The 21,898-nt window shown below is 43.3% G+C and overlaps 1 protein-coding gene across 6 annotated transcripts; it reads left to right on the forward strand.

Moving 5' to 3' along the window:
• Positions 1-678: 678 nt before the first annotated feature.
• gabra1 (gamma-aminobutyric acid type A receptor subunit alpha1) lies at positions 679-20,789 on the forward strand. Of its 6 annotated transcripts, none has more exons than XM_031572157.2 (10): positions 679-1,286; positions 2,830-2,929; positions 5,569-5,681; positions 6,350-6,417; positions 7,976-8,196; positions 9,637-9,719; positions 10,402-10,545; positions 12,166-12,318; positions 17,984-18,186; positions 18,807-20,789. In XM_031572157.2, the coding sequence occupies exons 2-10, from the start codon at positions 2,853-2,855 to the stop codon at positions 19,122-19,124; spliced, it is 1,380 nt and encodes a 459-aa protein (XP_031428017.1). In that variant the 5' UTR covers positions 679-1,286; positions 2,830-2,852; the 3' UTR covers positions 19,125-20,789. The 6 variants fall into 6 exon arrangements, with proteins under 6 accessions (XP_031428017.1, XP_031428019.1, XP_031428020.1 ...); XM_031572159.2 differs by lacking the exon at positions 679-1,286 and adding an exon at positions 1,299-1,427; XM_031572160.2 differs by lacking the exon at positions 679-1,286 and adding an exon at positions 1,531-1,661.
• The last annotated feature ends 1,109 nt before the right edge of the window (positions 20,790-21,898 follow it).

Here is a 21,898-nt window from a genome sequence, read left to right on the forward strand (position 1 = left end):
GATGTGTGGCTCACTACATTAAGCAGAAGGCATTTCTGCAGTATCCACACTGCACGGACACCGCGAAATGCTTCTTTTCAAACCTAAATGTATCACAGGTGTGAACACTGTCACTAATATACGGTAGAAAAGAACATCTATATCATTCACACTTTGGGGTGATAAGACAAACCAACACTCGTTTCGAAGAGGGAATGCTCATTCTAAAACAGCTACGACTATCAAGCGAAGTTACTTCGATTAAGCATTAGCTCGGTCGTACTGTGTTTTTCTTTTCGATTAAATGTCACTCGGGTCGCAGTGTAATCTCTAACGCACGAATCACTTCAAAGTGATGCGCACGGAGAGAATTCAGTTTTGTGCCAGGCTTATTGCTGAAAAACCTTTTCTGATCTATAGAACCGACAGTAAAAATAACATTTGGTAGTAAACACTGTCGACGGCTCAATGTAGACCCTGTTTTTAATAGATGAAAACAGATCCACTGTGGTTTTCGGAGTCACTGTTCTCATCATCAGCTCACGCGCACAGCACAGCCAAATACATCTGACTGGGCTGGTCTGTAGCGCTGTAGTGTGAAGCCCGTCCAAAAAAGTAAACCAGACTTAAATATATTCCATTTTTAAATGCGGTATACCTTGTCAAATGTCTTACTTTTAAATGTTCACCAATCCCATGTTTGGCTGTTTTTTTTTTGTTTGATGTGTAGCAGTTTTGTTTAAAATTATTATTGTTTTAAAGCATCACAAATCGGTCCTGTGGGAGAAAGCGAGAGAGAAAAACAAGGGGTCCAGTTGAAAATGTAAGAGGATTTGATTTTCCAGCCACTAAAAGAGATTAAGTCGACAGCAGTGGAAGTTAAATTGTGCTGCATATAAAAATGGGCGGATTGGTCTTCCGATGAGAGATTGGTACCACCTTCCATTCTAAAATAAAATCACCCTGGCATGAAGTCACTGACTATTTCATATCCGGTTTACCCAAGGACAAACTACCATTGTCCTGATAAAGTAAATCTTTATTTGGCCGAAATCTCCGCATTTCGTAGTGATTTTGCACTCAGATCACTAATTTGGTGGGGACTCGGAAGAGTTTAACTCCCCACACCAATGAATAGTGCGCGAGACCTGCGCAAACTCAGCGTCGTCAGCAGGAGCTCCTTGAGCCTCGAGCTAAAATTCGGCTGATCGGAGATCTTTGAGGATTTTTGTCATCGTATCCGTGTTCAAAGGGTATCCATAAAAGTTGAAGGACACGACACGGTCGCATATCCGAGGTGTATTGCTGTAAGTGAATTCAAGATTTTGCATTTGGCTTGGCTTTTATTGGTGTGAGACAGGGCTTGTGGATAATCGCAGCAGTTAAAACTGCACTGAGTTCGGTTGCTTGCCGAAAATGAATCGCATTGGAGTTGAATAGACGAATAGGTATGTCGAGTTTGGACGGTTATAACAAACCTTATTATGTTCGCGTCTTACTTATTTCGTGTTTTCTGATGCGTTTTGGACACTACCGCACACAGTTGCTTAATTGCTCTACGCGTACAGACTGAATTACAGAGGATGTTTTAGGAACATCGCTGAGGAACCTCTCGTGCATGCCAAATCCCGCTGAAGACTTTAGCTGTATTTCTGACGTTTTCCTATAAAATAACTTGGAAAGTAAGATTATGCAATGTTGTGTACCAGCCTACGTTATGATTGTTTTACAAAATCTTGACAAGTAACGGAATTTAAACCGAACTGTAGATTCTATGCACCGCTTCATCTTCTGTCTTTCAGCCTCGTTTGGATTCAAGCAATCAGCCTCTTTACAGTTCTGCCTCGTATACAACCATGGGCTTGTGCATCCTAATTGTTGCAGTCATGTGTGGTATATATTTTTAGAAAGACTGTAACGTTGTCTCCCTGACAAATGGTCGACTGTGGTGGCGAGGACATTGTTATAATCCCAGTAACAGGAGTCAAACGTCAAGAGAATGACAATTGCCCATCGACAACGCATTACCGTCTCAGTTTACAGCCTATGAAAGTATGAAGAAATGACAGAGATGCACCGTGCTGAGAGCGAAAGCGGTTGTGGAGATCTATTTAGAAATGGCAGTCTCGTCGCGTTTTAAATGGTCGGGGTCTGCATACAAATTCCACGGTATCAAACGATGTATAATTTGAAATGCACAGATGTTCTTTGGTGGTGTCATCGCTTAGAATTTAGTATTTTGCTGTGCGGCTATTTCTTTCAAATTCAGGATTCATTTCACAAGCACATCGATTGAAGCATCCAGGGGCTCGCTCGTGATGTGTGTGTGTGTATATATATGTGCCCGACTTAAGCAAACACGAGCTGTCTCTCTGTCAAGCTGCGTGCAAAATAGGCTCCCTAATATCTCGTGATATGAACATGTGAGTCTGCAGCTGGTGGAACAGTTGCATAGTAAGTGCGAGCAACGGACAGCGAATATTTCGCTCGTGCAATCTGCAACCGCGTATTACCCTGTAGTGAAGGGAGAGGAAAGGGGGGAAAGGTATGATTCCGTTTTTTTCTTCTCTGGCTTGCATTAGATAACGGCTTATTTTGGAATTACCACGGTTGACATACCTCATGGATTTCAACGCGTTTAGTGCAGAACAGGTTTCCCAGGGCACGCAGCTGGCACGCAAGAAGGTAGAGCAGAGCTGCGATGCGATGCAGTGCACTAGATGGGGATGCTGGACGTGAAGTTGTTGTAGAGGCATTTATTATGTCGGCGCTGTTATATCAGCTTGTTACTTAGTGGCTACAGTCTTTGCTCAGAAGACCTCATGTTCTCTAATGTTTTTCCCCTTCCAGGGACACCTGTGCTTGTTGGAAGGATGGTCGCCCAGCATCGAACCTACTGCTTGTGTATATGGGCCTGCTTACTCGTGGCAAACGTGTTCGGAGGAAAAAGGTAGGTTGTCACTAAGAACAATATTCATGAGGAAGTTGAACTGTAGTTTGCATGTCTAGGTTAATGACCATTCTTGGATCCGTATTCTAAAATGACTCTAATCTTCCTTAATCCTTTGATAGTGCCAATTAAGGAATGGAATGGTTGAGTTGTATTGCTGTGCTGGGAGATCATCCATTATTTGTGTTTATATAACTGAAGTGTTAGGCTGACTGTTCAAGATGCCTTTCTTGTGCAGGCAAGGGAAGTAAACAAAGAACAATCCAATCAGCCAAAGTCAGTTTCAGCAGTTTCAGAATGAGTAGCGAGATTGTCTACCCTTTGTCAGACATAAAAATCAAGCAATTGAAATACTAATTAAGTATGGGTTTAACATGCCTAAAATAAGTCCTAATGAGAGATCAGTGCCAGTTCAGTGGAATATCTTGGCCTTTCATATCACCCACTTTTCCAAAGCCATGTTCCCTTTTTTTCTCTCAATATGCTAAGAAAATTATCCTAAATGATCTTTGGTCGTACATGAATGGATATCAAATCAAATATATTTGAGCGGCTTTCATTTGTGATTGCAATTCCACTTGTTTTAATGAAGCAGCCGGGAATGTGTGGGTCCATCTTCAAAAGGCTGGACAATTTCGAGGGCTTGCGAGGCTCCTGATTAGTTATCCTTTGGTGTCTGCTTTACAGCGCCATGCAATTATCAAGCAGAGATTTAGGCTGAGTAATATGGAGTTCAAATAGAGACCGTTTGTATGGTGAGCCGGCATGGGAACGAATTGGAAGAACCTGAAAGAAAGCACAGAGGCACCCACATGCCATACATTTTTACACATATGCACATATATACATGCTTGTGCACACACATGTGGACACACACACTCACTCACACACACACACCCAGACACACGCACGCACACACACACACACACACAAAGATAAACATGCACAATGTGTGTGGGAGTTGTTCAGCCCTGTGCAGAGAGGGAAGGATAAATCAAGTATGTAGTAGCTATGTTCCTGTTGCTGTTCTGATGACCTGTAGATGGTGATGGTGTGCAGTCTTTTATGAGCTAGTGGTCCCGGCTTACAAACATGTGAATGCTCTCCCGTGGCGCTGGTTTGTTTCTGCGCAGAAACACAGTCCCTATGCTAAAGAAAGTTCCCTTATCCACAGCATCTCAGGTTCTTCTATCTGGACTGAGTTTGCTCGGAGACTCCTCTAACCCAGTTGCATTTTTTTTCTTCACAATTGCGGTATAAAAATGAATTCAGCTAAACCGCGATTTTGGGTGAGATTTAAACACACACACACACACACACACACACATACACACACACACACACACTCCCACAGACACACACACACACACACAGAAAGAGAGAGAATGCGCGTTGCATTTTGCAAACGGAGTGTCTTCATGCCGGTTTCTGTTTCAAAGGCAAGCCTGGCCCTACATGTATGTACTGTGTGTGTACGTCTTTCTCATTTGGATCTGCCTCTTCTCGTTTCCCCTCTGGTGCTCGGTACCCCAGCTGCCAGAGTTGTTGTTGGAGTTGGTGCAGTAAAGCTTGTCTAATTATGTTACACATACAACAGCTCATTTTATACTTTTTCTCTCTGGATTCTCTGCAGTAACCTACTGTCTTGTCCAATCGTTTAGCTGGACTACATTTCCCAGATGTACTGTTGTTCCTCAGGAAGGATGTTGTTTTTGGGTAGTGGTACATGCAGAATATAGCACCCTACACTGACACCAGATCCATATTAACCATGTAAACCCTGCCCTGACGTAAGGAATGCCCTCATTAAGTGCATCATAAATCGTGGAGCAGCTCACATTGAAAGCCGTGTGATCTCCCTCTCTCCCCCTCTCTGTTTTTCTTTCTCTGCCTCTCTCTCTCTCTCTCTCTCTCTCTATCTATCTATCTATCTATCTATCTATCTATCTATCTATCTCTCTCTCCATTTCTTATTGCCTGTGTACATGTGCTTTCTGCAGCTCCATCTCTGCCTGCAATTTCATGTTTCCTCATTTGTTGGTCTGTGCTAAATAATCTTGATGTCCTTGGAGCAGCTTTCTGCGAAGGGCTTGTTTTCAAACACCACAGACTGTTTATTCAGTAGGCAATCAAACGTGTGTGGTCTGCTATTTCGGAAAGAAAATTACATGTTTGTAATTTCTTAGAGACAAGATAATGCGTTTAGCTAAGCAGGGGGGAATAGCCAGCACTTCCTCTCTATCGGATAAAAGACCAACCTGATTAAATATTCTCTTTTTTTGCCCGTAATCATTGTGCTGAAATATTTATGAGTGACATTGTTAACCCACCATTACACTAATTGCAGGGATTTTTGTTTAGCATTTTATTTTCATGGCCCTTTGGAAGCACTGTATGTTCATCAAGTCCAGCACCGTTAAAAGACTGTATTCACAAATGAATAATGCATTATATACATCTGTGGGCTGGGTTTCCTGCCTCTCAAGAACAAGAGGAAACACTCTTGGCTCATTTAGGTGTCTTACGCGCTTTTAAAGACCTCTTTCAGGCCACAGTGTAGCTGTTTTGTGCCGTAGGAGTTTGGTTTAAAGTCGCTCCGCGGAGGATTTTCACCACCTTGCTGTGTTTGTGTTTGTTAGCTCGGGACAGAATGGCATGACAGACGAACAGAAGGACAACACCACAGTGTTCACCAGGATCCTGGACAGCCTTCTGGACGGATACGACAACCGCCTCAGACCAGGGCTCGGAGGTGAGTAAGGGGAGACAAGAAAAGTGCACAAGGACGTCTGGACGTGCGTTGTGTCTACTCCGTGGGGCTATGGGCACCCACATTTATGCAAAAATAGCTGGAGTGGAGCAGATTCATCTTCATTACCATTCTGCTCTACCGCGGGGCGATACAGGCACAACCTTTGTTGACCATTTTGAGGTTCCCATGATGGCTTCCCAACGCAAAGGACATGAGTACACTAGACTAATGAGTTTACTACAGTGCCAGTCACAAAGGAGATTCTGATTATTCTGATATATTCTGATTCTGACTCTAGAATTCTGACTCTGGAATCATATACCACTGTGCCTATAGTAACCTGAGACAAATTTTTGGGTACCAAACTGAGACTAAAATGTGTTCTTTTGGTGAGCATAGGCTTTGAATGGAATTTGATATTCCTATGAATTCATCTCTGGCTTGTCTGGGTGGAATGGTTTTGGTGTTAGAGGAATTCCAGTGGATTATGTCACTGTGCTGCATGCTCTGTAGACATTTGGGGATTGATTGAATAAAAGACCAGTAATCTATCTTCAGATTAACAAAAAATGGGGGGGGGGGGGAATAAAATGTGGTTGGGGGGGGGGGGGGGGGGTTAATGAGGACTGCCGATCGCCTCTCAGTCTCCTAATTTCTTGCTTCAACAGAGCGCGTAACCGAAGTCAAGACTGACATTTTCGTGACGAGTATCGGACCTGTCTCCGACCACGAAATGGTACGTCCACCTCACGTCACCTCGCGGCACCTTGCCCCCATTTTAAATGCCACCTGCTTCGTGCCCATTCCCTCAGTCACATGTGCCCTGAACATTAAAAACCTGTCACAGGACTCTAAGCCTCTCTCAGTCGGCTAACATTCAGGCAAGATGGAACACGTTGGAAATGTCACTGCGAGAAAAGAAAATGTTTTTTTCTGCTGCGGTTTAAATTTGGATTTATATGAGTCTAGCGAATTGGATGTTTCAAAGCTACTGTCTATGACATGAGTAGAGATTTAGAAGCCCCCTATGTACCATGTACAAGGAGCAACGAATGGGAGTGGGTAAATGATTTACGCTATATGAAATTTCCATTGAGCTGAAATGTCTAAAAGTAAGTGTTTTCCTCAAACGTAACAGTGGCTCAAAGCTAGGCAGACAGGGGAGTATCATGAGCACTTTTGTGAAAATGCCATTCTACTGACATAGGATAAAAAATGTAAGTGTTTCCCTGTTGACATGTCATAACATTGTTCATAGCCAGATACACACACACACACACACTCATATATATATAGAGAGAGAGAGAGAGAGAGAGAGAGAGAGAAAGAAAGAAAGAAAGAAAGAAAGAGAGAGATTACTGTGACATCTGGAAGAAACGAAAAAAGTGTTAGCTGTCCTCTGCTGACCAATCATTACGGAGCTATGGTTTTATTCTCTGACACTGTGCATTTTGGCATAATTTGAGTTCATTATTTATTTGACCACAACATATGGGACTGCATTTCCCTCCTGCGCCAGGTCACCCTCCATCCTATGGACTGCGGAGGAGATCAGAGGCTCTTGCCCACTCCATTTCCCATCAGCTCTCAGCCTCATCACTGGCTCTGCCAGTGTAAGTGGGTGTGTAGGAACCAGAGGCTTATAATGATAACTGTAGCTAGCTCTGTCAGGCGTGGTTATGGAGCATAAATGAAAAGCTGCTCGTAGCTTTTGCACAGGGATGATCACTGGCCATTGAAGGAAGGCCTTTCCCCTTGTTTCCACATATGTCTGTCTTTATTATTTAGTTTATTTATTTATTTTCATTTTGTTTGTTTTTAAGTTCCATTCTATCCATCTGTGTCCCCAGTGCAGGAACATGAGAGTGATAGCAAAGGCAAAATGAGAGTCTGTGTGTGTGTGTGTGTGTGTGTGTGTGTGTGTGTGTGTGTGTGTGTGTGTGTGTGTGTGTGTGTGTGTGTGTGTGTGTGTGTGTGTGTGTGTGTGTGTGAGAGTGTGTGAGAGTGTGTGTGTGAGAGAGAAAGTGGTTCCTCACTCCCACCAATCAAATCCTCTAACCTTGACAGGAAATAATTAAATTGCAAAGGACAGTCACCAGCAGGAAAAATAGGCCATTGCCGAGGTGTGAATGCCAAAATGACACGTGGGAGAATGAACGGGAGAACGCAGCGCTCAGCACTATGTGAAGCCATCGTGTACAGAAGTTCCTCTGCTTGCTAATGTGGAAGGACAACCTCTTAAGCTCTTGTTTTTTTTTTAAAATGTCCCTCTGTTGGTTGTTTTGCCTGCACAGGAGTACACAATTGATGTGTTTTTCCGACAAAGCTGGAAGGACGAGAGACTAAAGTTCAAAGGGCCAATGGCCGTGCTTCGTCTCAACAACCTGATGGCCAGTAAAATCTGGACGCCCGACACGTTCTTTCACAACGGAAAGAAGTCCGTCGCTCACAACATGACCATGCCCAACAAGCTCCTGCGAATTACAGAGGAAGGCACACTGCTCTACACTATGAGGTAGGAGGGGTGACTGTTGTTGCACCTATAACCTCTATAAAACACATATTGTTATATTGTGCATAAAGTGAACTTTTTTTCTCTCTCTCTCAAAATCATGTCCAAACGTTCCACTTAACCGCCGTATGTCTCCATAAATGTGTCAAATGCATGATGGCATAGGTAACCACAGTGACTCAGGTCATAATTGCTGCATCCCAGTGTCATTTTTATTACAGTATTAAGTCTATTTATTGTCACGGCTGTGGGAACAGAACTCCATAAAGAGGGCAGTGAATGAAGGATGGAGGCGGGCCACTCTCAGGGCCATGATTTCATTGACGGGCAACTGGCAATGGGCGCCTAGCAACGAGCAACAAGCAAAGTCTGCCGTGTGTGAACTAAAACGAATTAAATAACGTGGCAAAGTCATTTTTGCTCATTTTAAACCAATGCGCAAGATCAGTGCAAACATGGGTGGGTCAGCGCAATGCTCCCACTGCCCTCATGATAGCTTAAATTCATGCACGACGGACTTTGTTGCTCGTTGCTTTGCTCGTTACCCGTTGCCCATCGATGACATTAGGGCCCTCAGAGTGAGGGCAGGGCTGTAGCACGGATCTGGGTCTCGTCCTGTCTGGAGACATAACTAGCCTGCCTGTACTGTGTGCTGTATGAAAATTGGGGATTAATTAAATCAAACACCAGGAATGTTTCTTCAGATTTAAAAAAAAATTAAATGAAGGAAGGAAGGAAGGGAAAAAAAGCTGGTAAGGGGGTAATTGTGGGTGGCTGATCGCCTCTCAGCCCCTGGCCCCATCCTGGTCGAAATCTGCCCCAAAGCCTGCTCCTGTCTGGAGAAGCAGCTAGCATGCTAGCGCTCCTGCTGTCACTCTGCGTTTGAGTTGTGATGCCATAAATAAAAGCCAACGACGTTAACTCGTGCTATGCCCCGTGCGCTCTAATGTGCGGGTCATGCCAAATCACCGTAAAGCATCCCTTAACACATTTATTAGAAGACTGAGAGGGATGCTGGGAGACCATCTCTGTGTCAGGTAAGAGATGAATTGAGGACAGCTCCTGGTAGTGTTGACATTTCATTCTTTCCCACCTCTTTGTCGGGGAGGAGGCCTTCAGCTGGGAGATCTGGAGAGAATCAGAGTGTCACAGTCAGAGTAGCATGTTCCTGTCTTTTCTCTGGATGGGCATTCTTAATTAAAGGAACGAAGCCCCCTCTACAGCCCATGAATATTGTATACCTTTCTTTTCTTAATTCAGTATTTTTGTCACTCTTTCTTTCTTTCTTTCCTCTCTTTCTTTCTGTGCTTCTTTATTTTATCTTTTCTTTCTCTTTCTATCTTCCATGTTACTCTCTCTCTCCATTCTTTCTTTCTTCATGTCCTTCTTTCCTCTTTCTCTCTGTCTATCTCTCTGTATCTCTCTCTCTCTCTCTCACTCCAGGCTGACAGTCAGGGCCGAGTGTCCTATGCACCTGGAGGACTTCCCCATGGACGCGCATGCCTGCCCACTCAAGTTTGGCAGCTGTGAGTATATTCCTCCAGCAGATCTGCATTTACAAAGGCCTCGGTTAAAAACACAAACCCGTCTGAAGTGTGTGTGGGAGCAGCTGTTTTAACCCGTGCCAGGTTTGGGCCGTGTCTGGGCCGATAGCTGCATGTCCCTCCATCCGTCCGTCCGGCTGGCTGGCGTTTGCTATGGGTGGCATCCTTCCTTTTTATCTCCGGCCTCTTATCTCACCGGCTGCCGACCGGCAACAGCACTTTCAACCCCAAATCATCCTTGAAAAAAGATGAGCGGTGCGATGCACGCTCTGGGAAAAAAACATGCGATGAATAAAAGACCAGCCCACAACTTCATGCTCCTGACACGAGCTCTAAATATTTCAGTGGGGGAAAAAAAGACCCTCTTTGCAGCAGGGCTCTCCTCTCCTCTCCTCTCCCCTCCTCTCCTCTCCTCTCCTCTCCTCTCCTCTCCTCTCCTCTCCTCTCCTCTCCTCTTCTCTCTGCAGTGCAACAGCAGCTGTGTGGTTCTCTGACGCTTTAGATCACAGGGAAAGCAGCCATGTCTCTCGTTTTGTTTATTCCTTTTTCCCCCCCCTTCTCTTTCTTTGTCCTCCTCCTCTCCCTGCCTCCTCAGCCAGTGACTAATTCTGTGTGAAGTGCTGCATTCACCTTCCTGTTGTGTTGTGTTGTGTCCCCCTGCCAGACGCCTACACCCGCTCAGAGGTGGTGTACGTGTGGACGAGAGGAGCGGCGCAGTCAGTCGTGGTGGCGGAAGACGGATCCCGACTCAATCAATACGATCTTATGGGACAGCATGTTGACTCCGGGGTAGTCCAGTCCAGCACTGGTTAGTTCAATCGTCCTTCACCTTTGCACCTCCTGCCCAATAGAACTAAATAAGCCGGACAAAGAGTTTTTGTTGTTTTTTGTTGGGGTTTCCACCTCATGCACAGCAGAGGCTTTTGTTTATTTTAATGGTTATTTTTAAGCAGAAGCCTATCCATGAAATGTCCACTCTTAAGAGAATTCAATTAGCTTCACATTCACCAAGTCAGAAACATCAACGTTTTAGTTCAATATGGCTGCGCTGTTCTGGTATGTGGAAGCATTGTTGCTTTATCATAAATTGTTGTTGTCATCACAATAGCAGCATTAGTACTAGACTGAGTGTTGGTGGGTTTGTTTACATTGTAAGTCACTTTGGATAAAACGTCTGCTAAATACCCCGGACCTTTAACCTTTGTAAAGATGTAGTTGTAAAGATGGCAAAAAGATGCAAGTTCACTATCCTTGAATGAACAATAACAACTCATTTTCCCTGGGGGTGAATAGTATTGATCATAAATATATTGATTGGAAATGACACTTCAGCACGATGCAGTTCAATCATATAGCATAAATAGACCTAAAACCCTCAAGGCCCCAGAGAAACACTACTGCATATTCTCCAGGTAAGGAAACAAGTGGGATTAGCTGAGGTAGCTTGGAACCGCAAGCAGCACCAGTCTTGGTTGAAGACAATGACCACCAGTTAGCTTGGCTTGTTTCCAGTTGCCTTGCTTTGCCTTTTTTCTACAAAGCTAGGATAATTCCACTATGATAGCTGGTTTGTTTGCACCACCTGAAACATTAATTAATACTCTCGGTCAAAGGGGGAAAAAAATATCTTCTCATAGAATTGTCAGAAATAGTCCATAAAATTTAGAAACGAGCAATAATGTACACCAGTAAAGAAGGAAAACAATGATCAGAATAACAGTAATTGGCCGATGCTACAAATGTCAATACTCATCTGCAAATGCATACACTAATTCTTTCAAGAAAGTATTGATCAAAGTAAATGTAATTAATGTTGCAGTGCCATTGAGTATGACGATATTGAATTTCTTTGGGTGTTAGTGTCAGAGAGAGAGTGTTGTGTATGAGTTATGAGAACCCACATAAACATCAGACATAATATTTACTCTGAGCATATTGATGAAGTGAAACATTACCGCTTATTGGGTGCTTTTTAATAAAAAAGATGGCTATTATTATGTTAACAACACGCAATCTCATATGCGGTGAAATATCTCTGGATTCAGTCGACGGCAAAAACACACAGAAGCAGATGTCCCCTTCATAGCATTATCCTCCCAAGGCGCTGCGCTGAAGATTATTGCAGCGCATGGAGGAACAATTCAGTCTAGAGTAGAGCATGAATCAGTTTGTGTAACTCTTTCTGTTTCGGATTTACGTGTGTGCAGAGGAGGACTTTCGTCTCTGTGAGTGAGTGAGAACTATAAGCTCTCTGTGGTGCTCATGTCCCATCCCCACCCCCCCACCCCCCTCATTGATGAAGAATTGTTGACAACTAAACCATTTTTCTCCGCCTTTATTCACTGCAGCATCGCTAACACATCATTCCACTCTCTTTCTGTCTGTCTTTCGTTCCTTCTTTCCCCCACGTACCGTTGACCTGCCTCAGGAGAGTATGTTGTCATGACGACACACTTCCACTTGAAGAGGAAGATCGGCTACTTTGTCATCCAGACCTACCTGCCGTGCATCATGACAGTCATCCTGTCCCAGGTGTCCTTCTGGCTCAACCGGGAATCCGTCCCTGCAAGAACTGTATTTGGTAAGAGCTAAGATCATCTGATTGTCTGCGGTATTAGCCAATCAATACCCACTTAAGCTCCCCTCCCCCCCCCCCCCCCCCCCCCGTCTGACATGTGCACAGTTGCAATGTATTGTCACTGAAGGCCAATTACATCACATAGTATGTTGTGCTCAGGCTCCCTATCCCACATCTGGTTTCGTGAGAGAAATAATTTTCTTTTTTTTTCTCCTTTCTTGTTGTGTGCATTTATATTCACAATGCAAATACAGTGGCCATGTTTTATTTAGTGAAGCCCCATCCATTTTTTAAGTAGGTGCAGCAGAATGCTGCATCAATTCATAAATCCTTAACTCCACAGTGTCTGCTCGACTCTCTGAAGTTTTAAGCTTGGCTTGAGTGTGTCTCTCTCTCTTGTGTGTGTGCGTGTGTGTGTGTTTGACGGGCTTTGTGTGTGTGCCAGTGTGTAAATCAGTGTATGTGCGTATCTGTCTGTGTGTGTGTGTGTGTGTGTGTGTGTGTGTGTGTGTGTGTGTATGTGTGTGTCTGTCTGTCTGTGTGTCTGTGTGTGTCTGTGTGCGTGCGCATGCTGAAGTGTTATGTAACAGGCGGTCCAGAAAGGGAAAGATTTTCCTCCTCGGCTGTGTGTGTACGTGAGAGAGAGGGTGTGTGTGTGTGTGTGAGAGAGAGTGTGTGTGTGTATGTCTTTGTGTGGTGTGTGTGTGTGTGTGTGTGTGTGTCTGTGCGTGTGTGTGTGTGTACGTGCTCACTTGCTTAGCTGTGGCAGGGCCTGTCCTTGTCATACCCTGTATTCCCTTTCCTCTCTCAGAGGACTTCGCCTCACCCTTGCTCACTCCCCAGCGTTTTGAAGAGGCTTTTCCAAGCTCCACACAGAGCCTCTGCACTTTACACTTCACATGAAATTTCCCAGAGTTCTCTGAGGCATCACTCCAGAACCCTCAAGTGTAGGTGATTTGTTAGGGGTCATTGATTACCGCCTGTGTGTGTCAACTACGCTCGGTTATTGAACATTTTGGCAAAGAGAGCTTTGATGTGTCATTACCTAAGTTTCCCTTTGTTGACAAGCTGTGTTTACCAGTCGACATAAACAAGACTAAGCGCGTGATTAAAACACCTACATAGTAAATTGTAGGTTGGACGCCATGTGTCTAGAATTCGTTTTCTTGTCTGAATGTTTTGTCTGGAAGCTTATTAATCGACAAGTATTTCATTTGCTGTGTCTTCTGATGCATGACAGCGTTGATTAACCATGCCACTCAAATCACCAATCTGTCTGTCTCTCTCCATGCTAATGGCATGGCTGTGCTACCTGAACATCATCCTCACATCAGTGTGTTTGTTTACACAGGGGGGGGCATTTACTATCTCATTGAGGCCCCATGTTTAATTCTAATTCGAGCCCATGCATGCACAAGCACACTAAATGGCAAATTCTGGCTTTCCGATAAGTAGACTATTTAAAAACACAGCAGTGCGCTTGCTTATCTATTTCTCGGTGTGTCAATTAAAGCCGGCTGATTACTGATGAGGAGCCTGTTTCATTCTTTTAGCTTATGCCTCACAATAGGGTTGTGTTTGTGTGTGTGTGTGTGTGTGTGTGTGTGTGTGTGTGTGTGTGTGTTGGGGTGAAGGAATATCGGTTCCTTCATGAATTAGATGCAAATTGAATAGATTTCAGTATTGTGTTGTGTTGCGTTCCTAGCGTAGCTTGTCCTGTCAGTGCCTGCGCTGGCTGTCATAGCCATGAGTGGCCCTGTGAAGATTAGCTGTTTCTGTGGTGCTCCTACAGCGGTTGGCTGTGTATTTACAGCCTGTTTGATGGAACCGCTGATTAGAGCACAATGCCACAACTGGCAGCTGCTGCTTTTTACTGTAAGCTCAGCCAGTCACTAGGGGCATGGTGGGTTGCATGCATTGTGTGTGTGTGTGTCTGTGTTCACTTGTGTGTGTCTGTGTGTGTGTCTGTGTGTTTGCGAGAGGCATTGCATGTGACAGCATGTGTGTGTACAGCAAGGGTGTATGTGTTCCTATATGTATGTGCATATGTGTGTGTGGGTGTGAATGTTTCTGTGTGTGTGTGTGGGTGTGTGTGTGTGTTTGTGTGCGCCCGTGTGCATACATGTTTGTTTGGTCTGGTGACAGCCGCATCTGTAGCACAGTAGACCCAACTCAATCCCAAAGTCAAACTCCTGGCTGTAGACAAGAGTGCTTGGGAGATGAGTTGCAGATAAGCATCAGGCCACTGTTGATGAATTGAAAGTGGAGTGTAGGTCACAGTGTTGAACACAGGCCGGTTGAACACAGGCAGGTTGAGCACAGGCCTATGCAGCTCCGACCAAAGCAGACGGAGCCCCTCGACTTCCAGTCCACTAAGCTAAACGCCACGGGGCGCTGATGGATAGGCTGGTGGGTCGTTGTCTCCGAGATGTATGCTGTCTCGCTCTGCGTGATGACTGTCGTGTTAGTACCCTTGGCGATTCATCACCTCGACTCTGTAACTTTATTTTGGCGATCTGCTTACTCTTGCCATCACTCCTAATCTCTTAATTTGTCTTCCCCTCCTGTCGTGTTTGTCAAGGCAAACCTTGTTAAAAGATATGGATCATCTAAATCAAGTGTCAGTGGTCGTGCGCACAAGCCTAAATTGAGTGGATGGGGTTCTGGAGAATTGAGTTACCTCGTGATTAATCCATTTAGAACTTTTGCAGCCGGGTGACTGTATTCATTAGAAAGATTCAAATTCACTACAGTCTATTAGTCCACGGTGTCAAACAGAGCCATTTAATACTGCCTCCAAAAAAATAATGGTGTTTTACTTAGTTAGGGGGAGAATGATGGGAGACCATGTTTGGTTTGCAGCCTCGTTAAGAAAAAAAAAGAGTATCATTATTCTGAAGGGGGATCCAGTAGGCTACTGCCTGCTATATGATTCTTATTGCATTTTAACAGCACTTTAAAACTGAAATGATTGTACAATTTGGGACTTAATTTACATCACAGCAAAAGCACAAAAAAGAACCCTTCTGTGTGCAGTCTTTCTTTAAGCACTAAAGAATCACTGCAAGAGATTGCAGCTGGATCTTCTCACAAAATGGTGGCATTTTTTTTTTTTCTTCTCCGTAGACTTCAGTTCGCTGTAGTTCACAACGTGAAATGACAGGCACACATTTCACCTGGGAGATGGTGCTGGAGGGGGGGGTGTGGTGCTTTTTTACATAATAAGGCACACAGATGCCCACTACCGCCACAGGACAACAGGGAGCTCTTGGTCTAGTTGCATGCAGGCAATTAGACTGGTTCACAGTGCTGCTTCGCAGGAGAGGAGAAGTGTTATTCAGGCCTGCGTTGTGTGAGTCTGCTTTGCCAGCAGACTAACAGCATCTGGTTCACACAAGCTGTGATCCTCACAAGATCAAGACATCCTGTGGAAAGGTTGAAGGAGCGCAAAGCAGAGGGTGGAAGGAGAAGTGCTTGGCTTTGTGTACAGGCTTTTTTCAGTAGGCTGTTTTAACTTGCTATTTTTTTATTTACTTTTTTTTTTTTTTTCTGTGGCGTTGACGTGCCACATTGGAGTCAGTTTTGAATATGCATGAAGCCTGGGCCAAAGCTGATAGTGAATCATCAGTACTTATTCAGAGTATCTGACGACGTGTCATTCATCCTCTGAAGCTCACAACAATGCTCTGATGATCAGAGGGCACACAGCAGAATGCCTCGCTGCCAGGCAGCTTTGCAGCGTCACAATATGCGGCAAGAACGTACCACTCAAGCACAAAAAGGGAGGGATTGCCAAGTTGTACAATCGTAAATAATTAAAACATGAATTCACACAGATATAGTACTCTTGGGACACTGCCTTCAGCAAATACATTTAGAAACCGTATGTGGATTTCACTGAAATCTGTATGAAGACGCCAACTGGAAGGCGTGGCTTTTTTTATGCGGTTTTCTGTTCAAGCTCAGGGTGTGTGTGTGTGTGTGTGTGTGTGTGTGTGTGTGTGTGTGTGTGTGTGTGTGTGTGTGTGTGTTGACGCATGTGTATTTTTGTGAAGCCATGTGTATGAATGTACAAGTCTTACGTACATAACATGCCCCTTAAAGAAAAGGGAAGGCAATGGAGAGTTCCTAATGGAGGGAAGTTGAATAGTTTAACGATGTGTGCTTGCTGGTTTGGAGGCTTACATCAACCCTGGCATGAATGTTCAGAACTAACACACACACACACACACACACACACACACACACACAAATGCACACACACACACACACACACACACACACACACACACACACACACACACACAAATGCACACACACACACACAAACACACATGCACACACAAATGCACACACTTATACATGTACACACACACACACACACATACACACATACACACACACACAGACACACACACACGCACATACAGACACACACACAAACACACACACACACACAGCCACACACACACACACACACACACACACACACAGAGCCACACACACACACACACACACTCCCATTTAATTACTAATTTATGAACAGTCAGTGGTGCAGCCTCTTCCTCGGGGTGTCACAGATGTCACAGATAGTTTTTGCCTCTGCCTGTTTGGCTGCAGGCATATTTACACTTTAGTCTGCAGGAAAGCATTAACCAACCTGAACCGCACTCACACACACAGACACTAACACACACCCACACACTCACACACACAGACACTAACACACATTCACACACTCACACACACAGACACAAACACACACCCACACATATACACGCTCACACACGCAAGCACGCACGCACACACAGACACAAACACACTTCTCACGAATAATGGCGGATAGAAATTGACGCGCACATAATCTCGCATTGTTGCTGTGCACCTTTTTTTATATAACATCTTGTTGCCACCGTATAGCACCATACCCAAATAATAAAGTGCACGGTGCTTTGGTGAGGTTAAACCAGGTTAATCATCGACATACAGGAGTGCCCAATCCCATCCAGACAGGGAGCCAATCTCATTGTTCATGTATTGCAGGGAGTGGGGATCTGGGAGGTACCCAGGAAATTGGCAAGCATTACACCAGTTAATCAAAATGTAATGCTTAGTCTGCCAGCTCGACATTTATGCAATTTTACCCAACGACCAAGAGGGCCTGGTGCCGATTCCAACCCATAATGTCTCATATGTCACCATCAGAAGTTTTTTATTGCAAACAGAATGGCCTTTTATAGAGTTGTATGGTTTTAGACAGATCACTAAAACATATGGATGGGTAAAATGGATGTCGCCTGGTGTAAATTTCCTATGAGACACTTTCCTTGGCAAGCTAAATAGTTGACTGACATAACCATGTCATGTTAGATGCCATAGCATGACATAAATTCCCTAGATGATTTATTTAACAGTATCATGTTACTGTTGTCGTTGATTGTCATGACAACTGTTGTAATGTCAGCTTCCATAAAAGCCTGTGTCACATGGTAACAAGCTTTCATAGCATCACACACTATGAGAGCTCCCATGACAGGTACAACCGAGAATGACAATACAGCCCAGTCATGTCACTGCAAATAATCTATAATCGTCATGGAAACAGTCAGTGGCATGTGCAGTTACACATATGTGTTTTGTTTTCCTCTCTCGCTCTCTCTCTCTGTAGGAGTGACTACTGTACTGACCATGACCACCCTCAGTATCAGTGCTAGGAATTCCCTCCCCAAAGTGGCCTACGCCACAGCCATGGACTGGTTCATCGCCGTGTGCTACGCCTTCGTCTTCTCCGCTCTCATTGAGTTTGCCACCGTCAACTACTTCACAAAGAGGGGCTACGCTTGGGACGGCAAAAGCGTGGTGCCAGAAAAGGTATGCACCAACTTTAGTCTCTGTGTTTGGAGCATCATACTGTTTGTCAGAGGTAGAGCTACAGATGTGAATATGTGATCTAATCCTGACAGGCCTTCACTAGATATATGACATGTGATTGTGTGATCCATTCACTGGAAATTACCTTACGATAATAGTGATGGTGTAAGGAATAGAAAAATATTTTGTAGAAAGATTTCCTACCTCTCACAGTGTTTTTTTATTTGATTATAAACATAAATAATATCATATAAATATATTTGTTTGCTTTGGAGAAGGCATTCACGTTTAACAGGTCTTTTAAAAAACAAAGCATGTTGATCCAACACAGTATTTAGAATTCACCTACAATCCGAACTCCTTTTGAAGCAGGCATTGTGACTGAGACCTAGACATTATGACATCATGAGTCCTGGACATTATGACATTATGAGTATTTGACATTATGACATCATGAGTCGAGGACATAATGACATTATGAGTCCTGGACATAATGACATTATGAGTCATAGACAATATGACATCATGACTACTGGACATAATGACATCATGAGTCCTGGACATTATGACATCATGAGTCCTGGCTCTTCACCCCAATGCTCTTTTGTTCCCCACTTCAGCAAAAGAAGAAGAAGGAGTCCCTCTTGCAGAAGAACAACACGTCGTACGCCGCAGCCACCGCCACGGCTTTTGCCCCGAACATTGCCAGGGACCCTGGCCTGGCCACCATCGCCAAGAGTGCCCCTCCCCCACCCACCGAGCCCAAAGAGGAGCCCAAGCCCAAGCCCCCGGAGGCCAAGAAGACCTTCAACAGCGTGAGCAAGATCGACAGGATTGCCAGAATAGCCTTCCCGTTGCTCTTCGGAACCTTCAACTTGGTGTACTGGGCAACTTACTTGAACAAGAAGCCCAAATTACAGGGCCTGCAACCACACTAATCGTACGGTCTTCTCTCTTATTTTCCTTTCTTGCTTTTCTGTCTTTCTTTCTTTCTTTCTTTCTTTCCTTCCTTCTTGCTTTCTTCAAAAGTATCTTTTCAGAAAACACACGAGTGATGGTTGGGCTCCCCGTCACCACATTGCTTCAATGTTACATAACATAATGTCCTCGATTTGAACAAAAAAGAAGAAGAAGAAAAGAAATTAATGAACAGCTGAGCAATGTGTCAACTTCTAAATTATTCTGTGACTTTTTGAAATATACTATTATGATTACAGTACATGGTATATATATATATATATATACACACACACACACACGCACATACACACACACACACACACACACAACACACACACACAAGAGAATGCTATTCTACAAATACAATTGCTAAGGATATCACAAATATTTTATTGACTTTGTTACTTTCTATTGTTTGGTTGTTGTTTTGCATTGAGTTAACATACTCTACCAGTAATACGTTTGCATGAACTGGGCTTTTGATTTTTTTCAACCAGCCAATCAACATCAGAGAGGTGTCCTAGTTTCATAACATTACCCCCCAAACACATGTTAGTATGCTTCCATTTTCTTGTTGTTGTGTTTCATTTCCTTGTTTACAAGATAGGGTCTCCGCAATAGCAATAAACCATATCTCTCAGTGAAGTCACTTCAGCCATGGGTTTAAAAATTTCGAAACATTCGATCAATTCTTGTGTTAACCATTGAACATGCGACTTAATTAGTTCTCTTGTAAATACGTTGAAGTGATAGAGATGTCAGCGTTAAGTTTAAGGCTTTGCTAAATGTGAACACAAGGGGCAAGGAGACTGTACATGATAGACCTGGAGAGCGACTTGTGTGTAAAAAAAAAAAAAAATATTGGTTCACTTTCAAGTGACTGTTTTTAAAAAAAAAAAACTTCAAAAAATACTAAGTGTTCCACTAAAGGCAGAATGAAGGCGTCAGAGGGTATATATACATATCTAACTGATATATATATGTGTGCGTGTGTGTATGTGCACACTAGTAATGATACTTAAAGAGTGGAGATAGTGAGGGGAAAGAATGTAAAAAACTGTAAACTCAATGTTGGAATGCGTTTTATATTTAGAAATTAAATCACACTTCTGGACTTTTTTCAGTTTTTTTTTCTGTCGAAATGGTAAAGATATTCGAGAACGATTTCGGGATTTTTCGGGAACGTGGGGGCTTCCAGCAACATTATTCTTTATGCGTGCTGCTAGTAGCTAGCGTTGCATTGGCATCAATGCATTGAGAGTGAAGAGCAGTGCCTTCTATATTTTTCAGGGTTGAACTGAAAGGCTACCTGACCTAGCGCAAAGAATTTCCAACCCACTTACTTTCAGGTTCGATTGCGCTTGTTTAGTTCCTGAAACCTTTCAAGCACCACTCAGAAAAGTACCAGCTACACTGCCTTCAGTCTCTCATGCCGTTTCGAGGACAGGCGGTCACTTTTTATTACGATGTCTCTGTTGCTGCTTGTCCATACAAGACTGGGAAGATTATGATAAATTACGAAAGGCCAATCATGTGGGCTAGCACTGTGCCCTGCAAACCAATGCATCTTGGTGTGCTATGATAATATTTATTTTTGTAGAGTGATGTCAGTCCCTCTAAAAAGAGTATCTACACTCATCCAACCAAACGTAAACATACTCTCAGATTTTTTCTACATAGACCAGATGACAGATGAGGACGGGTTACACAGAAATGGTTGAAGGCTCTAGTCAATATGTACCATTTTTCCAGTTAAGTTGATGTAGCAATATTTGATTAGCAAGGGCTTTTGAAGATCTGAACATTAAACAAGTTGTCTAAGGTGAATTCCATGGTAGCTTAGAGGACAGTTATCTGTTCAGTGTTAATAACCAACACCTACTTTTGTCTTTGTGTATGGGAAACAAAGAATTGTTCTTTTGTCTGTTAGTTCAGACATATTTTTTTCTTCTTTTCAGATATCCAACTCTATTTTTCAAACCAAAAGTCCAATTTAACCTTTTGATTTGTTGTTTTATTCTGTTTTATTTATTTATTTATTATTATTTTTTTTATGTCATTTTGTTACGTTTCCATGTGTGCCAGGGGTATGTATTTTTGGAGAGGGATATTTGAAAGGCATATCATTGCAGGTTTGAGTGGGGGGCTTGTATATGGTCTAGTGTGCACATCCAGGTCCAGAGAGGGTCACCTGCTGAGACCAGTTAGGGGGGCAGGGTGTGTTTGTAACCTGGTACAGACCAGAAGCCCACTCCTGCCCCAGGCCGTGAGCCGCATACAGATGCAGTCTGGCGATCCTTTACAAGGATGTTCTTGGAAGCAAGACTATTTTGAAACGTTGTATAAATATACATATAGATATTTCAATTCCAAGCAACTGTATGGATGTTTCTTATCATGCCTACAAAAAAGTATATATATATATATATATATATAAATATAATATATATGAATAAAGTATATTATATATAATATATATATATATATATATAATGCATATATAAATATTTCATGAAGATACAAATAAAAATAAATCTATATATAATATTGTTTGTACAAACCTATTGTTATGCATTTTGCACATTTAGACATATTTTACATTTACGTAGTCAGCTTTGTGCTATGCAAGAATAGCTTTGAACCACATTAATTAGCTTCCCTCCTGGCCATAGTCCTTTAAATGAACACAATACTGTAAAAAGCTTAACTCTTTTGACAGACCGCGCACCCCTAAACCTCTCCATCCATTCTT

This window comes from Clupea harengus, chromosome 8 (assembly GCF_900700415.2).
Source record: "Clupea harengus chromosome 8, Ch_v2.0.2, whole genome shotgun sequence".
Classification (NCBI taxonomy): Eukaryota; Metazoa; Chordata; class Actinopteri; order Clupeiformes; family Clupeidae; genus Clupea; species Clupea harengus.

Coding starts and splice junctions, on each gene's coding strand:
- gabra1 (XM_031572156.2), top strand. CDS start 2,097: ATGGCAGTCTCGTCGCGTTTTAAATGGTCGGGGTCTGCATACAAATTC. Junction 2,930..5,568: donor AACGTGTTCGGAGGAAAAAG/GTAGGTTGTCAC, acceptor TGTGTTTGTTAG/CTCGGGACAGAATGGCATGA. Junction 9,720..10,401: donor CCCACTCAAGTTTGGCAGCT/GTGAGTATATTC, acceptor TCCCCCTGCCAG/ACGCCTACACCCGCTCAGAG.